General features: G+C 46.7%; 1 protein-coding gene across 7 annotated transcripts in view; it reads left to right on the top strand.

The window, feature by feature from the left end:
• Positions 1 to 18,777, top strand: part of PRRC2C (proline rich coiled-coil 2C) — a 1,565,218-nt gene that overhangs the window by 1,119,270 nt on the left and 427,171 nt on the right. For all 7 annotated transcript variants that reach the window (XM_069641251.1, XM_069641250.1, XM_069641252.1 and 4 more), the window contains exon 26: positions 13,103 to 13,224. In XM_069641251.1, the coding sequence (XP_069497352.1) occupies positions 13,103 to 13,224 (122 nt within the window). The remainder of the gene's footprint in view (positions 1 to 13,102; positions 13,225 to 18,777) is intronic.

Genomic DNA, 18,777 nt, shown 5'->3' with positions numbered 1-18,777 from the left:
GGGGACTTTTCAGACTCAATTCGGGTATCTGAAGATCCACCAGGATGCCCAGGAAGTTTCACCGAGATTCGGAATTCGGAAGACCGCGCTACACACAATGGCTCGAGGTCCCAGGGTATTGGTGTATTGCAGCAACGCAAGGTCGCAGCAATGCGTGGGATGGCTCAAAACACAGGTCTTCTTGAGTCTAGTGGGTTTCACCAAGCTCTGGGTCATAGTTTTCGGCGTCCCCAGGTCGATTGGAAGGAAGGGCTACAGCAAGCTCCGGTTGCACAGCAGGCTCTCCGGTCGCTGGAAATCGTTTCGGCCGCTTTTCTTTAATCATCCTCTTAGGTTTTGGTTCCAGTGGTCGACTTTTCTTCAGCTTCCAGGTTCGCAGTATTTATCAGGAACTACAGCACAACCTCTGCATTCTCTCCCCGCATTTTACAAGAATGGGCGGTCTGGTTGTCCAATCAGGGCAGCCAGCCCCCCACTGGGATTTGTCCCCATTCAAGCAAGGCGTAAGACAAAGAGCTGGGGAGCTTTGGACTCCTCCCTCACTTCCTGCCCTCACAGACAGACTGGGGCCTGGGCAGGGAGTCCAGGGGACTCCCGCTGAAGATGAGAATCACACAAAGGAATTTCCCACCCTGGATGTCAGGGGAAGGAACAAGAAACACTAAAATGGCGGAAAAAAAAGACAAGGGCCATTTTGGTAAAATTAGCACCCGTAGGTGCCTTTACTGCAGCTGTGAACGCAGCCTGCGGTGAAGAATAACTTTAAAAAGACAATATGGAGAGTCTTCAAAATGACACCCATAAAAAGTTAGATTCTGTGAGTGTGGAAAAAGGTTCCCACTCACGGAGCTATTAAGGAAAAATATCCCACTAGTAAAGCAAAAAGTTCCTGAGTTGACCCAGGTCAGGAAGATCTACCAGTTCTGTGAAAATCTTACCCAACACTGGCTGCAGCACGTGCTCGGCCAGCTGGATGTCGCTGTTGGATCTGGAGGATGCTTATTTACACGTCCCCATACACAAAAGGACACCAAGTTTCTGCGCTTCGTCGTTCAAGCGAAGCATTACCAGTTCAAGGCTCTTCCCTTCGTACTGAAGTCAGCGCCCAGTATTTCACCAAGTGCTTGTCTCCAGTGGCGGCCCATCTACGACTGCAAGGGATCCACGTGTACCCTTACCTGGGCGACTGGCTCATCCGGGCTAGGTCAAAGGACATTGCCGTGACCATACAGGAAAGACCGTCCGGCTGCTGACGGGACTGGAGTTCTCCGTGAATTATGCGAAGTCCTGCTTGACTCCATCGCGGGACGCGCTGTTCCTTGGATCCAGGCTCGACACGGTGTCCTGCCTGGTGTCACCGTCGCAGGAAAGACTATCAGCCATTTTGGGCAAGGTGCAACAGCTGTTGTCACTGAAGGTCGCCACAGTGAGGGCCATCAAGTCTCTACTCTGCATGATGTCATCATGCATATACCTGAATCGGCTCTGCAGGTTGCAGATGCGCCCGCTGCAGGAATTCCTAGATGCCCGCTGGGTCCAGGTGTCCGGAGGCTTCCAGGACAGTATCGCGCTCGACGAGGAGTTCTGTTGAGCGATAAGGTGGTGGGGCGTGCGCTCCAATATCGCCAGAGGCATGGATTTCCAGAGCCCCCCCCCCGCCCCGTACCAGGAGATGGTCATGACGGACCCTTCTCTGGAGCGATGGGGAGCCCACACCGGACGTCTTCACTCATTAGGCCTGTGGCTGCCAGAGGAGAACTCTACACGTCAACATTCTGGAACTGCGGGCAGTGTTTTGGGTCCTCAAGTAGTTTCTGCTGTCCATCAAGGGCAATGTGGTGAGGGTCTTCACAGACAATACACCACAATCTTTTACATCTATAAACAGGGGGGCACCAGCTCCCCAGCACTCTCGAAAGAGGTGCAGGACTTGTGGCAGTGGGCCGTTGCCCAGGGGATGTTACTCATTCCGTTTCACCCGGCATGGATAAAGAACATGGTCGCCAACTCCCTTAGCAGAGAGCCGTGCTCTTGCCACAAGTGGGAGCTTTGTCAGGATCAAGTGAACAACCTTATCCTCAAATGAGGCAGTCCCCAGATCGATCTGTTTGCGAAAGCGATGAACACAAAGTGCCGGAGGTTTGCCAGCGGGGGAGCTTGGGGGTGGGGTGGGGCTTTCGCATTCTCATTCCCCTGGGGCGGCCTGTGTCTATATGCTTTCCCTCTGTTGCTTCTTCGAGTCATCTGTCAACTCGGCCGTAGCAGGATGTTCCTCGTCGCACCAGCACAGCCAAGGCAGATCTGGTACCCAGACTTTCTCAGCATGTCAGCGTCCCCTCCAATAAAGCTACCAGTAGTCGCAGATCTTCTCACCAGGGAAGGAGGCGCAATCCTGCATCACGACCCAGGATCGCTGAACCTGAAGGCCTGGCTCCTGCAGCTTTAGAATTCAGGGATTTCGATCTACCGGCGGACTGCGAGGAGGTGCTCGCAAAGGCCAGAGTGTCTTCTACCTTGAAATGCTACGGACTCGAATGGAAGAGATTTGCTATTTGGTGCCGTTCAGAGGATCGATCCTCTGAGGGTCACGGCCTCTCAGGTACTCCCATATTTGCTGTCGTTGGCTAAATCGGGTCTGGCTACCGCCTCCATCAAGGTTCATCTGGTGGCTATCTCCTGCTACACCAGATCCCCAGGATGACCCTCCTTGTGGTTGCACCGGTTAGCCAAGGAATTAATCAAGAGACTATTCTGCTCATTCCTTCCGGTGAAGGCTTCCGTCCCTGCGTGGGAGCTCAATGTGGTACTTACTAGGCTCATTGGACCCCCGTTTGAGCCTACGCATTCTGTTCCACTGATGTTTCTATCATGGAAGACGGCTTTTCTCGTGGCCATCACCTTTGCACAACTAGTGGGTGAGATCCAGGCCCTATCATGCAAGCCACGTTACTTGACATTCCACGAGACGAGGGTGGGGCTGCGGACGCACCCCTCCTTCATGCCCAAGGTGCCGTCGAACTTTCATCTAAAGAAGCCCTTGGTGTTACCTGTGTGTTTTCTGACATCTTTGTCACCGGGTGAAAGGACTTTGCACTCGCTGGATGTGGATAGAACGCTGAAGTTTTATGTGGCCCGCACCAACAGTTTCCGGAAAACTTCTCTGCTTTTTGTGAACTTTGGTCCTGTGAACCATGGGAAGGCTTTGTCCAAAGCTTCCATTTCCAGGTGGCTCTGCAGCTGTATCGCCCACTGTCACCAGTTGGCCATCCGACCGTTGCCAGGCTGTCCGAGAGCCTATTCCACTAGAGTAACCGCTGCTACAACTGTATTCCTGTCTTGTGTGCCCCTGCTGGACATATGCAGGGCTGCTACATGGAGGTCAACACATATGTTAACAAAAGTCTATTGCGTCGACAGGGATTCCATGGAGGAGTCCAGAGTCGGCCTAGCAGTGCTGTGCAACCTGTTCGCTTGAAGGTGAGCCTGGTGAGGAGGTAAGATATTTCTTCTGTTGAGCCTTGCCACCTCCCGTGGTTGTGCATGTGTGTACTGCTATGTATTTATTCATGAGCATGTGAATCCATGCCATGCCAGAAGACGAGCTGGAAGAGGACGGCTGCTGCAACTACTGGACCGTTGGTTTTCCCGGTGGAGCCCTGCTGCAGGTCTGAATTGCCAAGTTCACCTCGACAGGGAGGTCCCTTCAAGGATGACGTCTTCCTTTTGAGTTGGTGGGACCAATCAACTCGTAAGCCACCTGGATACCATTCTCAGAGCTGGTTAGGATTAACCAGGGGGAAGGACACCAGATTGTGTGCTTGAAGGAACAGCAACCGGAATCCAAGAATTGCCAATTTGCCAGCTTTGTGACCAGTCCCCGTGCAGTGCAGCAGTCCCCTGACATCCTCCCTCTTGTCCCCACGACTGAGCCTCAGGAACAGCGAGATCTGCAGGAACTGCCAGGAACAGAAGTCTTCAGCTGCATCTTTTTCTTCAAAATAAGGTACTGTGAAAACCCGACCGAGAGAACTTGCCTCTCACTGCGAAAGTGCGTACAACTTTGGCAACTTGCAGGCCTAGTCAGCTTGTGACCCGACATACAAACCTTTCTTCCGTGAACTACTTCTAAGAACCGTGGCAAAGACTTTTCCGTTTTAAACACCAGAACCATTTTTACCTATATAAGACATTAGTCCATTGACTTTGGCCTAGCTATTGCATTGAATCAACTGCTCTGGTGAACTCAAACTATTTGAACTGTTTTAGAATACCTGTAATATTTGTTTTATTAACTTATGCCTCTTTGCTCCTACTTCAATGCTATTTTGCTCCTACTTCAGGGGAGCTCAACTGCTTAGTATTCAGTATTGTAGTATAACTTTTGAGAGGTATTGGTTGCCTCATTTGTGAATGCTTTTTTTTTTTTACTTGAATTTTAATTAAAAAAGGTTTTTTTAGTTTTTACAAGGCGTTTTTCACATGAGTCCCGATGAGGCGACTTGCTATTCTCGGCCCAAAGTCCTGTCGTTCTTCCAGTTTACTTATTTAATGTCAAGAGGCACTGTACTCTCCCTCGATTCTACCGCTTGATTACGGTCCAAATCTTCTCCGACTTTGCTAGGTTCGTTCTCTGATGTTAACTGAGTTATCCTTTGGAAAGCAGCTTCTATTAGTTTCACCAATGTTAAAGCCCAGCGTGTTGACTCTCCTGATAGCCTGTTCCAAAGGTCCTCTTCCTCTAGCATAAACGCCCCTTGCAGACGCGGATTCAGATATGTGACTGCTTTGTTGGGTCATTGGGCAGTGAAGTATTAAGTGCCTCAACGTTTCCACTTGATCAGTCTTTTTACATAGGCAACAGCTGTTGTCACTTGCCGGGCTCCGGATTGCTAGGATTTCGTGGGTCATCAGTAAATTAAGTCTCGCCTTCAGCATCGTGCCTGGCATACATTTGTCAGGAAATTTCAGGCAATAGTTTTGCGGTCTTTTAACTTTGTTGAAAGATGGCGGGAGATGGGCCAGTAGTTTATTGGAGCTAGCTTTTTCAATTGTCATAATCCAATCCATTCCATTTTCCTTTTCACACGGTCTGGAATGGCAATCAAGTCTTCTTCGGTACAAGCTATTTCGCTCAGAATCAGTTGTAGCCTTGTCTCCCAGTTCTTAAGAGCCTTACATGAGCCACTCTTGAGTTCTTCTGCGATGGTATTATAGATTGGCAAGGTATCTGTCATTAAGATTTTTCTCCATATTCCCATCATGCCTTGTTCTATCAAAGAGGCCAAAGAAACTAGTCCCAGTTCACGTTTTATCGCGGGCATGGCTGTAGATTTCGGTAGGCCCAGTACCGACTTCCATACGTGACCTTCCAGCTTTTGCCACAGAGTTCTAGGGATGTTTAAAGATGTCTCCATTCCGTAGATAATTGCTGGAACCACCTTTCCTTTGTAGAAATTAATCGCCGGTAGCAGAGAAAATGTCCCAAATTTCCTGTCCTGTGAATGCTTTATAAATGATTGTGTAATCAATTAAGAAATGTTTTTACCAATAAAACTTGAGTCCAAGTATCTATCTGAATACTTGTCATTGTAGACCTTTATGTAACACCCTTACAAGCTCATATTACCTCTTGAGATCAGCCTGGCTCCTCAGCTTGCTGCCAAAAACTGTCTGGTACTGACTTATATCAAAGGTTGGTGTTGCTTACACCTTTTTGTCAGTTGAGTGTAGTGGTCCTAGAGGGTACTGCATGCAAACTCTGCCTAACAGTACCCACCACTAGAGCCTCCTCACCTGTTTTGCCCACCCCTCTCTCCCCACTCTGCATCCTCTATGGTGCTCTGTCTCTCCCATCTTCTAAAACTGCTTCTCTATTAACTATCCTGTCCTCCTTACAAAGTCTGGTAGGAAGAAGTTGAAAAGGGATATCCTGGTCTCCAACCGAGGTCTCCCCATCGCTGATAACTACACCAGCGCTTCCTCCAGACAGCCCCTCACCGATATCCTCTGTCGTTCCTTCACCAGACCTATGGACTCCACATATGGTCTCTGTGCTCTTTTTCCTCCTCTCCCATTAATGGTGGCACCTGGTGGGAGGCCATCCTGGCCCAATTCCACTCCTCCAAACCCATTATTAATGTTTACCTAATTGGCACCATCTTGGTCCGAGGCCCTCGGGTCAAACTCCTTTTTGATAGACGCTTCCCACGCCTCATCAATTTCCTTTCTTTTCCTGCTGTCCCTCCTTTCCCTTCTCCGGCTCCTCTGCCACCTCTTTGGCTTCCTCTACTTCTTCTCAGGCTGCCCTTTTGCCTTCCTCCTCCGCCACCCCGCTGGCGCCTTCATTCTCCTCCTTGGCTACTGTTAGGCAAGATTGTATGCAGTACCCTGTGGGAGACTGCACAAGCCCGGTCCTCGTGGCAATAGTTAACCCAACCTACTACACAAGTTGGTAGAGTGACTGAGCAGCCAGGCTTATTTCAAGAGGGTTCAATGTGAGCTGTAGGGTTATCACACAGAGATTCAGTGACAATTATCCAAAAAATCACTTACACTCAAGGTTTCTTGATTAAACAATTATTTATTCATTTAACAGTCAGTTGAATAAGCCATCTTTAGAAGGGGGCAAAATATGCACCACAATAATCTACTTAAAAAATACACACTCTCAGTTTCAATAAATCAGATACCCATTTGGGATGGCACACAGCTACTTCCTAAACCCTGATGTGACTTAAATAAGTAGGGCACTGTAGACATTGATAGATCACTGGCACATTTAGACCAAAACTGAGGTTAGTGTCAAAAGGAAAAGATGAGGGAATAAAAGGAACAAGTTACATACCTGTAACTGTTCTCCACCATGGGTTTGGCATGGATTCACATGCTCATGAATATTCCCCGTCAGACTGGGAATCCTCGTTAAAAGAAAACAAATCTGTTTAATTTCTGAAATGTTTCCCCTAACAACCAATCGCTGAGCCAATGGCTGCCCTCTACCTAAACCCCTCCTCTGGCAGCCATCTGCAGGTTTGTTAGCACGTAAAGTGGCAGTAGGACCAAGAGTAGAGCCGCAGAGGGGTAGGTGGGATGGTTCACATGTGAATCCATGCTGGAGAACAATAGTTACAGGTAAGTAACTTGTTCCTAGGCCCTATTTGCTTGACTGCTCTGTTCTTGAGTCTGCGACCTGTGACTGCTGTATACTTGTTCTGCCTACTTCTGGATTCTTTTCACTCTTCTCTTTTAGGTTGCCTCTATCATTGTTCTGTTAGCTAGCCCTCGCTCTACCTGGTCGTTCTCTCACTTTGTACTGCCACCACCCCCTGTTGTGTTCCTTTTTCTTTCAAGTTCCCTTGGTCGTTCTTGCTCTGTTAACTGGTTTGTTACTCGCAGCTACATGACTGCTCTTCTTTTTGGTCTCATAAAGCCCATCGTGAAATTTAAATTAATTTATTCTGGTCTTGTTCTCGCCTGCTTGCACCACTGTTGTGCCTGTTAGGGAGAATTCTCAGAAATTTGCTAATTCCGCTCTACCTTGGAGACCCCCAGTAACTTTGCTGGATTTTAGGACTTTTAATATTTAACCTGGTGAGAGACCCTTTTTTCCCCACTCTCATGTAGTTGATCTGTGACTTGAACTCTGTTTCTTCTCGATTGTGGAGTCTGACAAACTCCATAGGCATCGTCTTTATATTGACACACATCACCTTCAGTGCAGTGCCACAGGGAAGTCTTTCAGATTTCCCAAAGGTGTAAATATCATCTCTTGGTGAAACTACTGTTTCCAAGAGAAGTGAAATTGATTTTACTTGCATTTGTAACTTTCTAGACCCAGCACACACTATCTTACTATAGGGTGCTGGAGGGGTATCCCCTTTGTCTCATGTAACAAGTGTTACCCTTTCTACAATTAATGGCTGGTGGCAGTGGTTTACTTTTTACTACCATTGGGAGTTGTTACCGCGGGCTGCAGATGCAGTAAAGCACCCATGCGCCATTTTGTCAAAATGGCCCTGGTCTTCTTTTTTCGTCATTTCTTGCTGGAAAGGTCCTTCTTGAGATTTACTCTGCGTGCCAAACCTGGTTTTGTCCCTTTGCTCTTTGGCGGGATTCACGAGTGAAACGCGCCTCTGGTTCCAGTATGTCTGGCAGGGGCAGGAAGTGAGGGAGGTGCCCGAAACTCCCTGTGCTTAAGCCCCTTGGTTACAAAGGTGATTGGCCGGCTGGCTGTCCGGCAAGGACAGCCACCCTTCTCTGTGATTGACCGCTAGGCTGGAATGAATGGGAGAAACCTGCATAAAAGGAGAGGCTTTTTTGGCTTGGAAGGCAGAGTCGACCACTGAACGAAGGAATCCGAAGAAGAACTTGGAAGAGACGCCTGCTGCCACTCCTGGACCGTTGGTTTGCCCGGTGAAGCACTGCTTCTATGTTGAAGCTCTGAATTCGCCTCGACTAGAGAAGCCCTGCAAGGACGACTGTTCATTCCAGCCTAGCTGTCGGTCACCCAGCAGTGTGGCTGTCCTTGCCAGACTTTGCCGGATTCTTGTCTCTTTGGAGACTAGGCACAGGGAGTTTTTCTGGCACCTCCCTCGCTTCCTGCCCCCGCCAGACACCCTTTTGCCAGAGGCGGGCTTCACTCGTGAATCCCGCCAAAGGCAAAACTAACAAAGGGACCAAACCTGGTTTGGCACGCAGAGTAAATCTCAAGAAGAACCTTTCCACAAAGAAACAGTGAAAAAAGATGACCAGGGCCATTTTGACAAAAGTGGCACCCTGGGTGCTTTACTGCAGCTGCGAACGCAGCCTGCGGTAAAAGCACACCACGGTAGTTAAACGTAAACCACTGCAACCTGCCATTAATTGAGGAAAGGGTAACATAAAAATGTTACATGAGAAACTAGACAAAAGGGCATACTAAGTAACCCCTCCAGCACCCTATTGTAAGATAGTGTGTTCTGGGTCGAAAAAGTTTACAATGTAAGTAAAGTCAATTTCACTATACTGCTCTTGGAAACAGTAGTTTATCCAAGAGAAAGTATTTAAACCTTGGGGAAATCTGAAAGACTTCCCTGTGCCATTGCACTGAAGGTGCTGTGACACAATGTAAAAGGTGCTGCCTAGTGTTAGGGAGAATTCTCTGTTTAGGCTGAATTTCCTAACCTAGTGAGTCCCCCAGCCGCTTTGCTTGGATTTTTGGGGTTTATTTTTTTCTCCTGCCAAGAGTGAGACTATTTTACCCTCACTCTTGGACATGATTTGAGTGTATTCCTTTGACTCTAGATGTGTTTAATGGGCTATGGGGTCTTTTACTCCATAGGGCTTCATGTGTTTTTGTGATGTGTGTTAGACGGCACCCTCAGTGCAGTAACACAGGGGTGTCATAGTGACCCCCCAGTATAGACTCCATACCCTGGGACTGACTACTGTCTCCCATGGCATGTAAAGTCACCATTTACTTTACTGGTCTTGAATTCTGAACAGAACCAGTACAAACCATCATAATGTGGACGTACTGGCTGGGGCAATTCGATTGCCCCGGGGTCTGTTAGTCGAGGGGGCACGTCTCCGTCCCCCCTGATCGAGTTTTGGCTGGTGGCAGTGGATACTACTTTTTATATTCAACCACAAATATTTCTCTATGGGATTCTCCCATTGTTCAAGGCTACTATCTTTATTTATTTAATTACGATAGCCTCGAACATACCGCCGGTTTATTTAACTATTATTAATTCTCCGGTTGGTATTTTTTGCCAAAACTCGGTTCTAAAATGGCGTTTGTGTTCTCTTCTGTGACTCCAACCCAAGTCGAGCCCTTTGGCGGGCTTCTCCACAGAAGCCCCCCAAAGTGGTGCCACTCTGTCTGGGGTACTAAGAAGGGGTGGAGGGGGATTTAGGCACCCTGGACTGAGTTGCCTAGGCAACTCAAGTCGCACTCCGTCCTGATTGGCCCAAGTGGTGAGCCGGCCGGCTCACCACTTAGCATGTTTGAGTGACAGCTAGGCTGAGTGAATGGGGGTTTTCTGCATAAAAGCAGGGCTTTGGGGACTGGAACTTTAGAAGTCGCCACAGGACCTAAGAATCCGAAGAGGGAGAAGCTGAGCCGACCTGCCACGACGACACCACCGGTGGAGCCCTGCTGGACCGTCTCGCCACTTTTCCCAACGACAGAGGAGATCTCCCGCCGGAGAGTCTTCTTCCTTTGACTGGTGGGGATAACCAGTTTCACTGTCTTTTCGCCTTCCCGACGCATCTCGTGGCCGCCTTGCCTGTGCCAAGCACCCCGGCAACCGGAATACCACGTTTTACCACGACCGCAAAATAAAGGGTAATATCTTTAACCGGAAAACTCAGCGGCTGGTTTCTTCCCTGGCAGTGCAACGACCTTCATCTTTCCTCCAAGTCGAGATCTTCTCTTCCCCTGGACGACGACGAGACTTGCACCTGCTGCCAGGAACAACTGCCACCGCTGGAGGATCCTTCCCACTTAAGGTACCGTGTCCCACCTGGCTTCCCTTGCCACCGACTGTACGGGGTAGATTTAGACCCCGGCTTACGAACCTGGGTTAGCCTGAGACACCCTGGCTAAACTTTTCTGAGCCTCTCTAAACTCTTTTCGAACTCTCTGCAAGACTTTCTAAGCCTAGTGTAACTGTGTGATCTTGGGCGCATTTGTGCTCTGCTCTCTCTAAGAGTGGGCCCAGCCTATGGACTTTGGCTCACAAGTGACTTTTGCTCTTCTGCCTTGCTCATAGTGCTCCTGAAACTTAGAGTGGTGTATCGTTCCATATTCTGTCTTTTTCCCTCCCTTCTTCATGAACTTATTGGAGTGCCATCTATAGTTAAGCGCTCACCTCTGTATGGAAATAAGTGGTGTTAACTAAGACTTATCTGATAAGGAATAAGGGTTGTATATATATTATAATAGTAACTGTGTTTAGAGTGTTTTACAATAAGAGTGCTGGAGTGTTTCAAACAGTGTTTTTAAATAAATAATTATATACTTTGATACCAAAGCTCTGGTCAGTGTTTGCTTGTATTATTGTATCTGAGTGCCTATTGTGTATACTTTGCATACTGCCTAACTCCTCTTGAGGGAAGTCTGACTGCTCAGCCACAGCTACCAGGTAAATCTGGGTGGTACAGACTGCTACCAAGTGGGTTTACTGCTAACAATTGTAGTCCTACATCGTTTGCAGTGTTCCCAAAGGGAACTGCACAGGTTTCTGCCTAACACCTATGGAGTTTCAGACTCCACAACCAAAAGAAACAAACACAGAAAATTAAACGTACAAATTACCAAGTTCAGCAAAAGAGCAGGAGGTCTCTAAGGTGGGATGAATTTAGCACTAAACTGAAAATTCTCCCCAACCGCTTGGCCTAAAACTGCCCTAGAACCTTAAGCTCTGCTACTGATGGACTGTTTTTCCTTCCAAAATGATTTGATCTTATGTTTTGCGAACTAAATACAATTACTGTAGATCTTTGTGTGCGTTATTACCGATAATAAGGTAGAACGGTCTTAATATCAAAAGCTGTGGCAGCTGTAACCGCGAGCGACTACAAACTAAGCAGTGGCCTTTGAAAAGTATCTACATGTAATCGTATGCTGTTTGGTTCAATGTGCTAAGTATTCTAAAACATCTCTTGTGTAAATATAATATATTTCATGTACATTTATTGTGTAAGTGTTAATTTGAATTGTATTTCTACCTAAGTTCAGTGTACTTAGAGCTCACATCTTCCTCTTATAAGCGTGACTGCTCCGCCACTTTACCAAGGTTTCATGAGTAGTACAGACTGATACTAAGAGTTGGAGCCCTTTATTCTGTTCGGATAGTTTTTATGAAGTCTTATTTCAAATGCACTTTAGGAAAACTCCCCTAACACCTGTGTGCTGCAAAGGTTAAACCCAGATGTCTTAAAAGAGGTATGGAGGAAAGTAGACTCCATAGTAAAGGGAAAACAGAGAACAGAGTACCAAAAGACAGAGCAAATAAGAATGAATGAGTGGGAAAAGGCACCACTCATTAATGATAGAAAGAAAAGGGTGCAGAAGTCCAGCAAAATGTGTTGTGGTTCTCACTAGGAGAGGGGATGAAGCATAAAAATGATCAATCTCCATAACAGTGGTCTTGGCCCCAAAGACGATCTGAAGAATGTCTGCAGCAACCCTACTTTTATGGTTTAATTGAGCCAGTTTGGCCCTCTGCCCTCAAATAGAAGGGATATGCATCATTCAAACTGGCAAGGACTGTCCAATCCTGGACAGCCTCTTGCCCCACATCTGCCCATCAACAGACATTCCTCTGGTTTGAGTGTGAATAGAGCCCGGCACACACACTGCCACTTTGCCCAGATACAGTTTTCTTATATTTTCTGACCTGGGAAGTCAGAAAGCAGGCCAAAGGAGAATATCGTCAAAGAACATGGAGATACACATCTGTCATGACTGGCCTTTTGGGTTATAAGTTAATCTAAATGACATTATGCTGTAAAATACAAACGTTCATCGGTGAAAAAAGAAAAGGACAGTATGCATACATCATGTGAATAACAAAAATGTTTCCAAAAGAAAAGGGAGAAAGAATGCAAAGTACACCTGCCACACTTCAATTTAAGGTGATGTGGGCAGTCTAAAAAGAAGGAAATTCATGAAGGGAGGCAAGGTCTCCCTGCACTGTTAGCCATTTGTACTGACCAGTGCCCTCTAAACACAAGCTAATCAAAGCAAACATTCTTTATTTGCCTTCAAAAGTAATTTCATGAATCGAACGGTCGCAAAACGTTGTTGGTTTTATTAACGTTAATAGAGGGAAAGCTGCAAAAAATAAATCATGCGTAACTCTGTACCTAAATCCTGTAACTTCTTTTCACATTTTTATTTTGTAACTTGCTTTGCAACAGTCTGGTATGTGGCACTGGTCAATGCAGCAGGAGTTATTCACCATCAGCTGAAAATGTGCAGCAAGCCATACATTGAATACCGCTTTTAGGGAGAAATAAACCCAGTTTAAGTTTCTTATTCTGCCAAATCAATTTACCAGTTGTACATTTCAAATGCGAAGTATATATTTGAGCCAGCAATTTTTTGTCTCTATAGGCGCAGGTGCACAGATTCCTGCTTTCTACATGGACACAAGCCACCTGTTCAACACCCAGCATGCACGCCTGGGTCCTCCATCACTGGCCCAGCAACAAGGCTACCAACCAGGACTATCACAGGTGTTGTAATTCTCTCTTGCTTATGTGCTCAACCACTGCTTTCTCATGTTTCGAGCTGTCCACATTGATTCACCAATTACCGTTTTGTGATGTCTTTCCAAAAAAAGGTAGACAATGCTGCCAAAAAAGTCCAATCATGCAATGTGATGTAAATGGCATACTTTAAATGTTGGTATTCTGTGTTAGTAGTGCAGTCTCCGGCGAGGTTCCTTGCATTTATTTGATTTGGTAGAGCAGTCATGCTCGCTGACCTGCTGCAAAGGCCATGAGGGTGTTCGGGAGAATTGTCAGTTTAGTGCTAAACTCTTCCCACCTTAGAGACCCCCAGCTCCTTTGCTGAAATTTGGCACTTTGTACTCAATTCTATATTTTCTATTTCTTTGGGTTATGGAGTCTGACAAACTCCATAAGCATCATCTTTTACTTTGTGTCACACAGCACCTTCAGTGCAGTGATACAGGGACGTATTTTTAGATTTACCATTGTTTCAATAATAAACTATTGTTTCCAAAAGCAGTAAAGTGAAATTGACTTTACTTACCGTTGTAACTTTCCAGACCCAGCACACACTAACTTACAATAGGTATTACCCGCTGACTGAAAGGAGCGTCTCATTTCTCCCACGAAGGCTCGTGCTCGCAAGGTCCATTCCTCACAGCTGCACTGCGAGCAGAGCTCTTGCAGCCCATTCTGTTTCCTGGAGCGGGCGGAACCCTTCCTGACCACGTGACACAGCACGTGACTGCCAGCCTGCACAAGTTGCCGGCACTGCCGCCCGCGCGGCGTATTACCCGCTGACTGAAAGGAGCGTCTCATTTCTCCCACGAACGCTCGTGCTCGCAAGGTCCATTCCTCACAGCTGCACTGCGAGCAGAGCTCTTGCAGCCCATTCTGTTTCCTGGAGCGGGCGGAACCCTTCCTGACCACGTGACACAGCACGTGACTGCCAGCCTGCACAAGTTGCCGGCACTGCCGCCCGCGCGGCGTATTACCCGCTGACTGAAAGGAGCGTCTCATTTCTCCCACGAACGCTCGTGCTCGCAAGGTCCATTCCTCACAGCTGCACTGCGAGCAGAGCTCTTGCAGCCCATTCTGTTTCCTGGAGCGGGCGGAACCCTTCCTGACCACGTGACACAGCACATGACTGCCAGCCTGCACAAGTTGCCGGCACTGCCGCCCGCGCGGCGTATTACCCGCTGACTGAAAGGAGCGTCTCATTTCTCCCACGAACGCTCGTGCTCGCAAGGTCCATTCCTCACAGCTGCACTGCGAGCAGAGCTCTTGCAGCCCATTCTGTTTCCTGGAGCGGGCGGAACCCTTCCTGACCACGTGACACAGCACGTGACTGCCAGCCTGCACAAGTTGCCGGCACTGTCGCCCCTGCGGCGTTAAGCCCTGGAGACTGTAAGGGCTGGAGATACTGTTTTGCTGTTTGGCTGTGATCTGTGAGTACACTGTCCTGGGCCTTCCTAAGCCAACCCAATTGAAGTTGTATTCCTATTACGAGGGTTTGGGGTGGAGAGTCGGACTCTGGCAGCTCCACAAGCCGTCGGGCGTTCCCTTCCCAAAAAATGACTACTACGCTGACACAACTCATTTACTAAAACTTTTATTTTATTGAGTGTGTAACATTGCTTTTTATTTTAATTCGCTCTTAATACTAGGTTACATATATACTTCATAGGGTTTTTAGACAATGTACTGGTTTTTCAGAGCTTGATTTTTGCTATTTGTGCCATACTCTAACATTTGCATTTTTAAAATTTAAAAATTGCCTAGAATTTTTTGCTGTGTGTCTCTATGTCTAACTTCCCCTGACATCTAGGCTTATTTCCAGTGTATTTTTGGGTACCTTCTCTGGCATAATTCTTATTTTTTCTTTCTCTTTCTGCCTACTGTTGGGCTGAGGTTTTATCTGAATGACACGTAAGGGACTTAGAAGTCAGACTGCTATGGAGGTCTCACTTCCTTTGGCCCCTTCGCCCATTGTCAGTATGCCCTTCATGCCATCTACAGTTATTGTGCCAGAAACCCCCATTTCTATTGCTATGGGGAGTTCTGATGATGCTTCACTTCAGGCCCATTATAACCCTCTCCTTTTAAGGGACATAGCCCAGGCCCAAATTCATTTGAGAGAGAGGTCTGAGGTCTGCAATGCTATGGGTATTACTCCACGTAATACAGCTTATAATAACTGTATTTTCAATGGAATACATGACATTTCTATAGATACTCAGGAAGAACGTCTAGCTGCTACTCTTGCCTCCAATCTTTTGGTTGGGGTCAGTTTCTCAAAGATTAAAAGCAACATGGGCTATGACAACAACCCTCTGGCTAATATCTCTCTTCCAACGACTGCCTCACTGAATCCTAGTACGCCCATACCCCCAGTCATGGTGGATGAATCAGAAGTTATTGTATCACAACTATTAGAGAAGAAGGACAGTGGGAGCGTTGCTTTCTCCCACACTCAACCCTCTTTAGGACCCAAAGCATTACCCAGTGATATTAAGCACACATCTTCTTTCCACGTTAACCTTTCTACTAGTGTGGTGGGAACTTCCTTCTCCCCTAATAGGATCTCTTTGCCGTTCAAAACCCCTCTTAACAAGCCCCGTAACTCAATATCAAAAATAAAAATCAATCTAGGTACCCAGGGTAACTCAATCCAGGGGAAAAACATCTCACATTTTTTTGGTAAGAAATCTGTTTCTAGCACTCTGGCTAAATCTCCTCACCCTCTTCCTTCAGTATATACCCCGGCCCATACTAACTTAATTAACGTAGCTAAGAAACTGGATATTGAAGATCCCTCAGTCCAGGATATTGATGATTTCAGTATTATAGAATGTGCAGATAAGGCAATTGCTGATAGCCACTTGGATTCCCATCTTAACAAAACAAATAATGTAACACAACAAATTTGTGATGAATCATTGGCAGGTTCCCCTTCAGATCTCACCAACTTTATTGATGAGTATACTGAAAAACAAAACTGGTTAAAAGAAAGAGGTCTTCTTCCGGACTTCAAAACTGATCCGCCCAGTGAGTCTATTCTACATCATACCCTTAAAGATGTTGATGATAGAATTAAACTCTCCCATCCAACTATCTCTGCGTTGAATATGGTTCTGAGTTCCTTTGTGAGTCTCTATGATAACATCTGGTCAGAGGTTAGATCCCATTCACGTATACTTTCCGAAATATATTCTAGGCTGGAGGGCCTAGATAGATTTGAAGATTTAGTAAAAATTATAAAAGAAGAAAACCAATTTTTGACCACTCAAGGCCCTGACCCTACCTCTTTTAATCCACCTTTGGCCCCTACACACGATTTTCATCAGGGGCCTACGGGGACCACGGTAACTACTTTAGGGGTGGTCCCCAATGCGGCCCTGGGTCTTCTGGTTCTCCAATCTCCAGATCTTGATTCCCGGGGCTCTTCCTCTATGACTCCCCGAGCTGCCTTTGATGGTTTACGAGAGGTTGACGGCCCTACAGATATACTTCCTAGTGTCCCGACTGTATTCTCTATGGAAAGAGGAGAGGACAAAGTACAGGAGGATCTGCCAGGGGTATCCCTCAAACCCTCTATACAAGACCGTTCATGTGCAGGTGGGACTGCAGAGTTGGCCGTCCGTTCCAAAGGTGACCATATCGCATCCTCAGGAGAAAACATGACTATCCTTACTCCAGAGATCGCAGCAATTTCTTTTGAGCCCCCAGAGGAAACTTCCTGTCCAAAAGTCCTCCCCTGTCTAGGAAAGAAAAGGAAAATTAGCCAACAAATGAAGAAAACAAAAAATCAGAAGAATGTCAAAAAGATTACTTCGTATACTAATCAATTTTTCAAAAACCTCTTTATGGCAAACTCTTTAGTCCCTTCAACCACTGTTTTAGTTCCACAGGGGACTGGTAACTCTGTTGAACCAATCCCCTCTCCCATCTATGTGACCACTCCGGATACCGCCAATGCTCCACCTATTTTACCACCTGCATCTGTTTCATCGGATGCGGTGGGTATGCTGATTAACACCTCTGCCTCTATAGATGTGGGGCCAAGGACTGGTGGTATTGGTGAAATTGCAGCTTCTAGCATTCGGATAACACCTCTTACCGTACCAGCATCCACTAGTACTAACCCTGTAGCACTGCCAACCGATACTGTTGCAGCGGAGGCTAAGGACTCTGCCCCAGAAGCAATTCTCCCTTCTACTTCTCTGGAGTCTATTTCTGGAAAAAGCCTGAATCATCCGGACACTTCTCTAACTACGCCGACTGTTAATATGGTTAACATTGATATGGTTAAACATTTATTTCAGTCGCTACTTGTTCCCAAGATCAGCAAGGTGACAGTGTCTAATTCAAATTTAAGCTTGTCACAGGACGAGGTTCCTACTACTCGGCTCTCTTCTTCTGATCCGGCATTCTTGTCTGCTCCTGAGGAGCCCCTTGTTAATATGGACTGCATTAAGAGGGATGGAGATATGACAGATCGATCAGACAGTGTCTTATCGACTCTCCCCCCTTTTAACCATGCTTCTCTTAGCATCCCAAATATGCGCATGTCTGCGGTTCGAGAAGCGGTCCCCTCTGGGTTTGACTTTGCCCATAATAAGAACGTTTCCAAATCTTGGGAAAGATTTCCACTGGGGCCAAATGTCAACCATAATAGGACTATACTAAGAGGGGCGAGGGGTTGTGATCTGGCGGCTGACCCCCTTGGTCACTTTACCAAAAAAATTACTGAGTCCTTACCTGTCTCTGCAACAACAAAAGTTTCTGGTGATGTTTTACAGCTTTCCAGTCTTTGGGGCGAAGATATGCCAATCTGTTTAAATCGTGGTAACATACTTAAAATCTTTCACCAACTTCCTTCGCTTTCGCTTATTTCTAGCTATGACATAGATGGCGTTTTATTCCCTTTCCATGATCGGGTAGATGTTAGTAACATTATTCTTAGATCGAAGGTAGTTTTAGACTTGATCATGGGGCATATGGAAGGGTTGAAGCAACTAGGATTTGAAGCAAAAATAGTGGACTCTTCTCAACTTGCCAAAAATAAAGGAGAGGGCGCTGAATATAGAGGTAATCTTACAATGGTCTACCATCCAGAAAGAACTCCCCCACCCCAACGGAGGCATTTCTTGCCCAAATCTAATGGAGACTTCGCGAGCTGGGCACATGTCACCGCAGGCTTATGGAAATGATTTAATTCCCGCTAAATCAGAATTCTCTTCGAAGGCTCGCCCTCTATATAGCTTCGATTTTTTCTCTTGGAACTCCAGAGGTAATTCTCATTTGTTCACGAACCTAGAAACGGTTGCCGTGATTAAGGCTTCGCATTGTTTTTTTCTCCAAGAAACCTGGCTACTTTCAACTCCAGTTCTTGATGGATTCGATATTTTCTCTCAATGTGCCAAACCTAGCCTGGGAGGCCGCGCATCGGGGGGACTCATTATAGGGGTAAGAACCTCCTTTGGTTTTGTTGCCAAGGAGCTTTCGGATACACCTTTTGGCTTTATGGCCTTAGAGGTGTTTTTTCCGGATTCT

This window comes from Ambystoma mexicanum, chromosome 1q (genome assembly GCF_040938575.1).
Source record: "Ambystoma mexicanum isolate Mex_15411 chromosome 1q, UKY_AmexF1_1, whole genome shotgun sequence".
Lineage (NCBI taxonomy): Eukaryota > Metazoa > Chordata > Amphibia > Caudata > Ambystomatidae > Ambystoma > Ambystoma mexicanum.
Note: the sequence above shows the minus strand (reverse complement) of the source record. Positions and strands in the feature narration are given on the sequence as shown.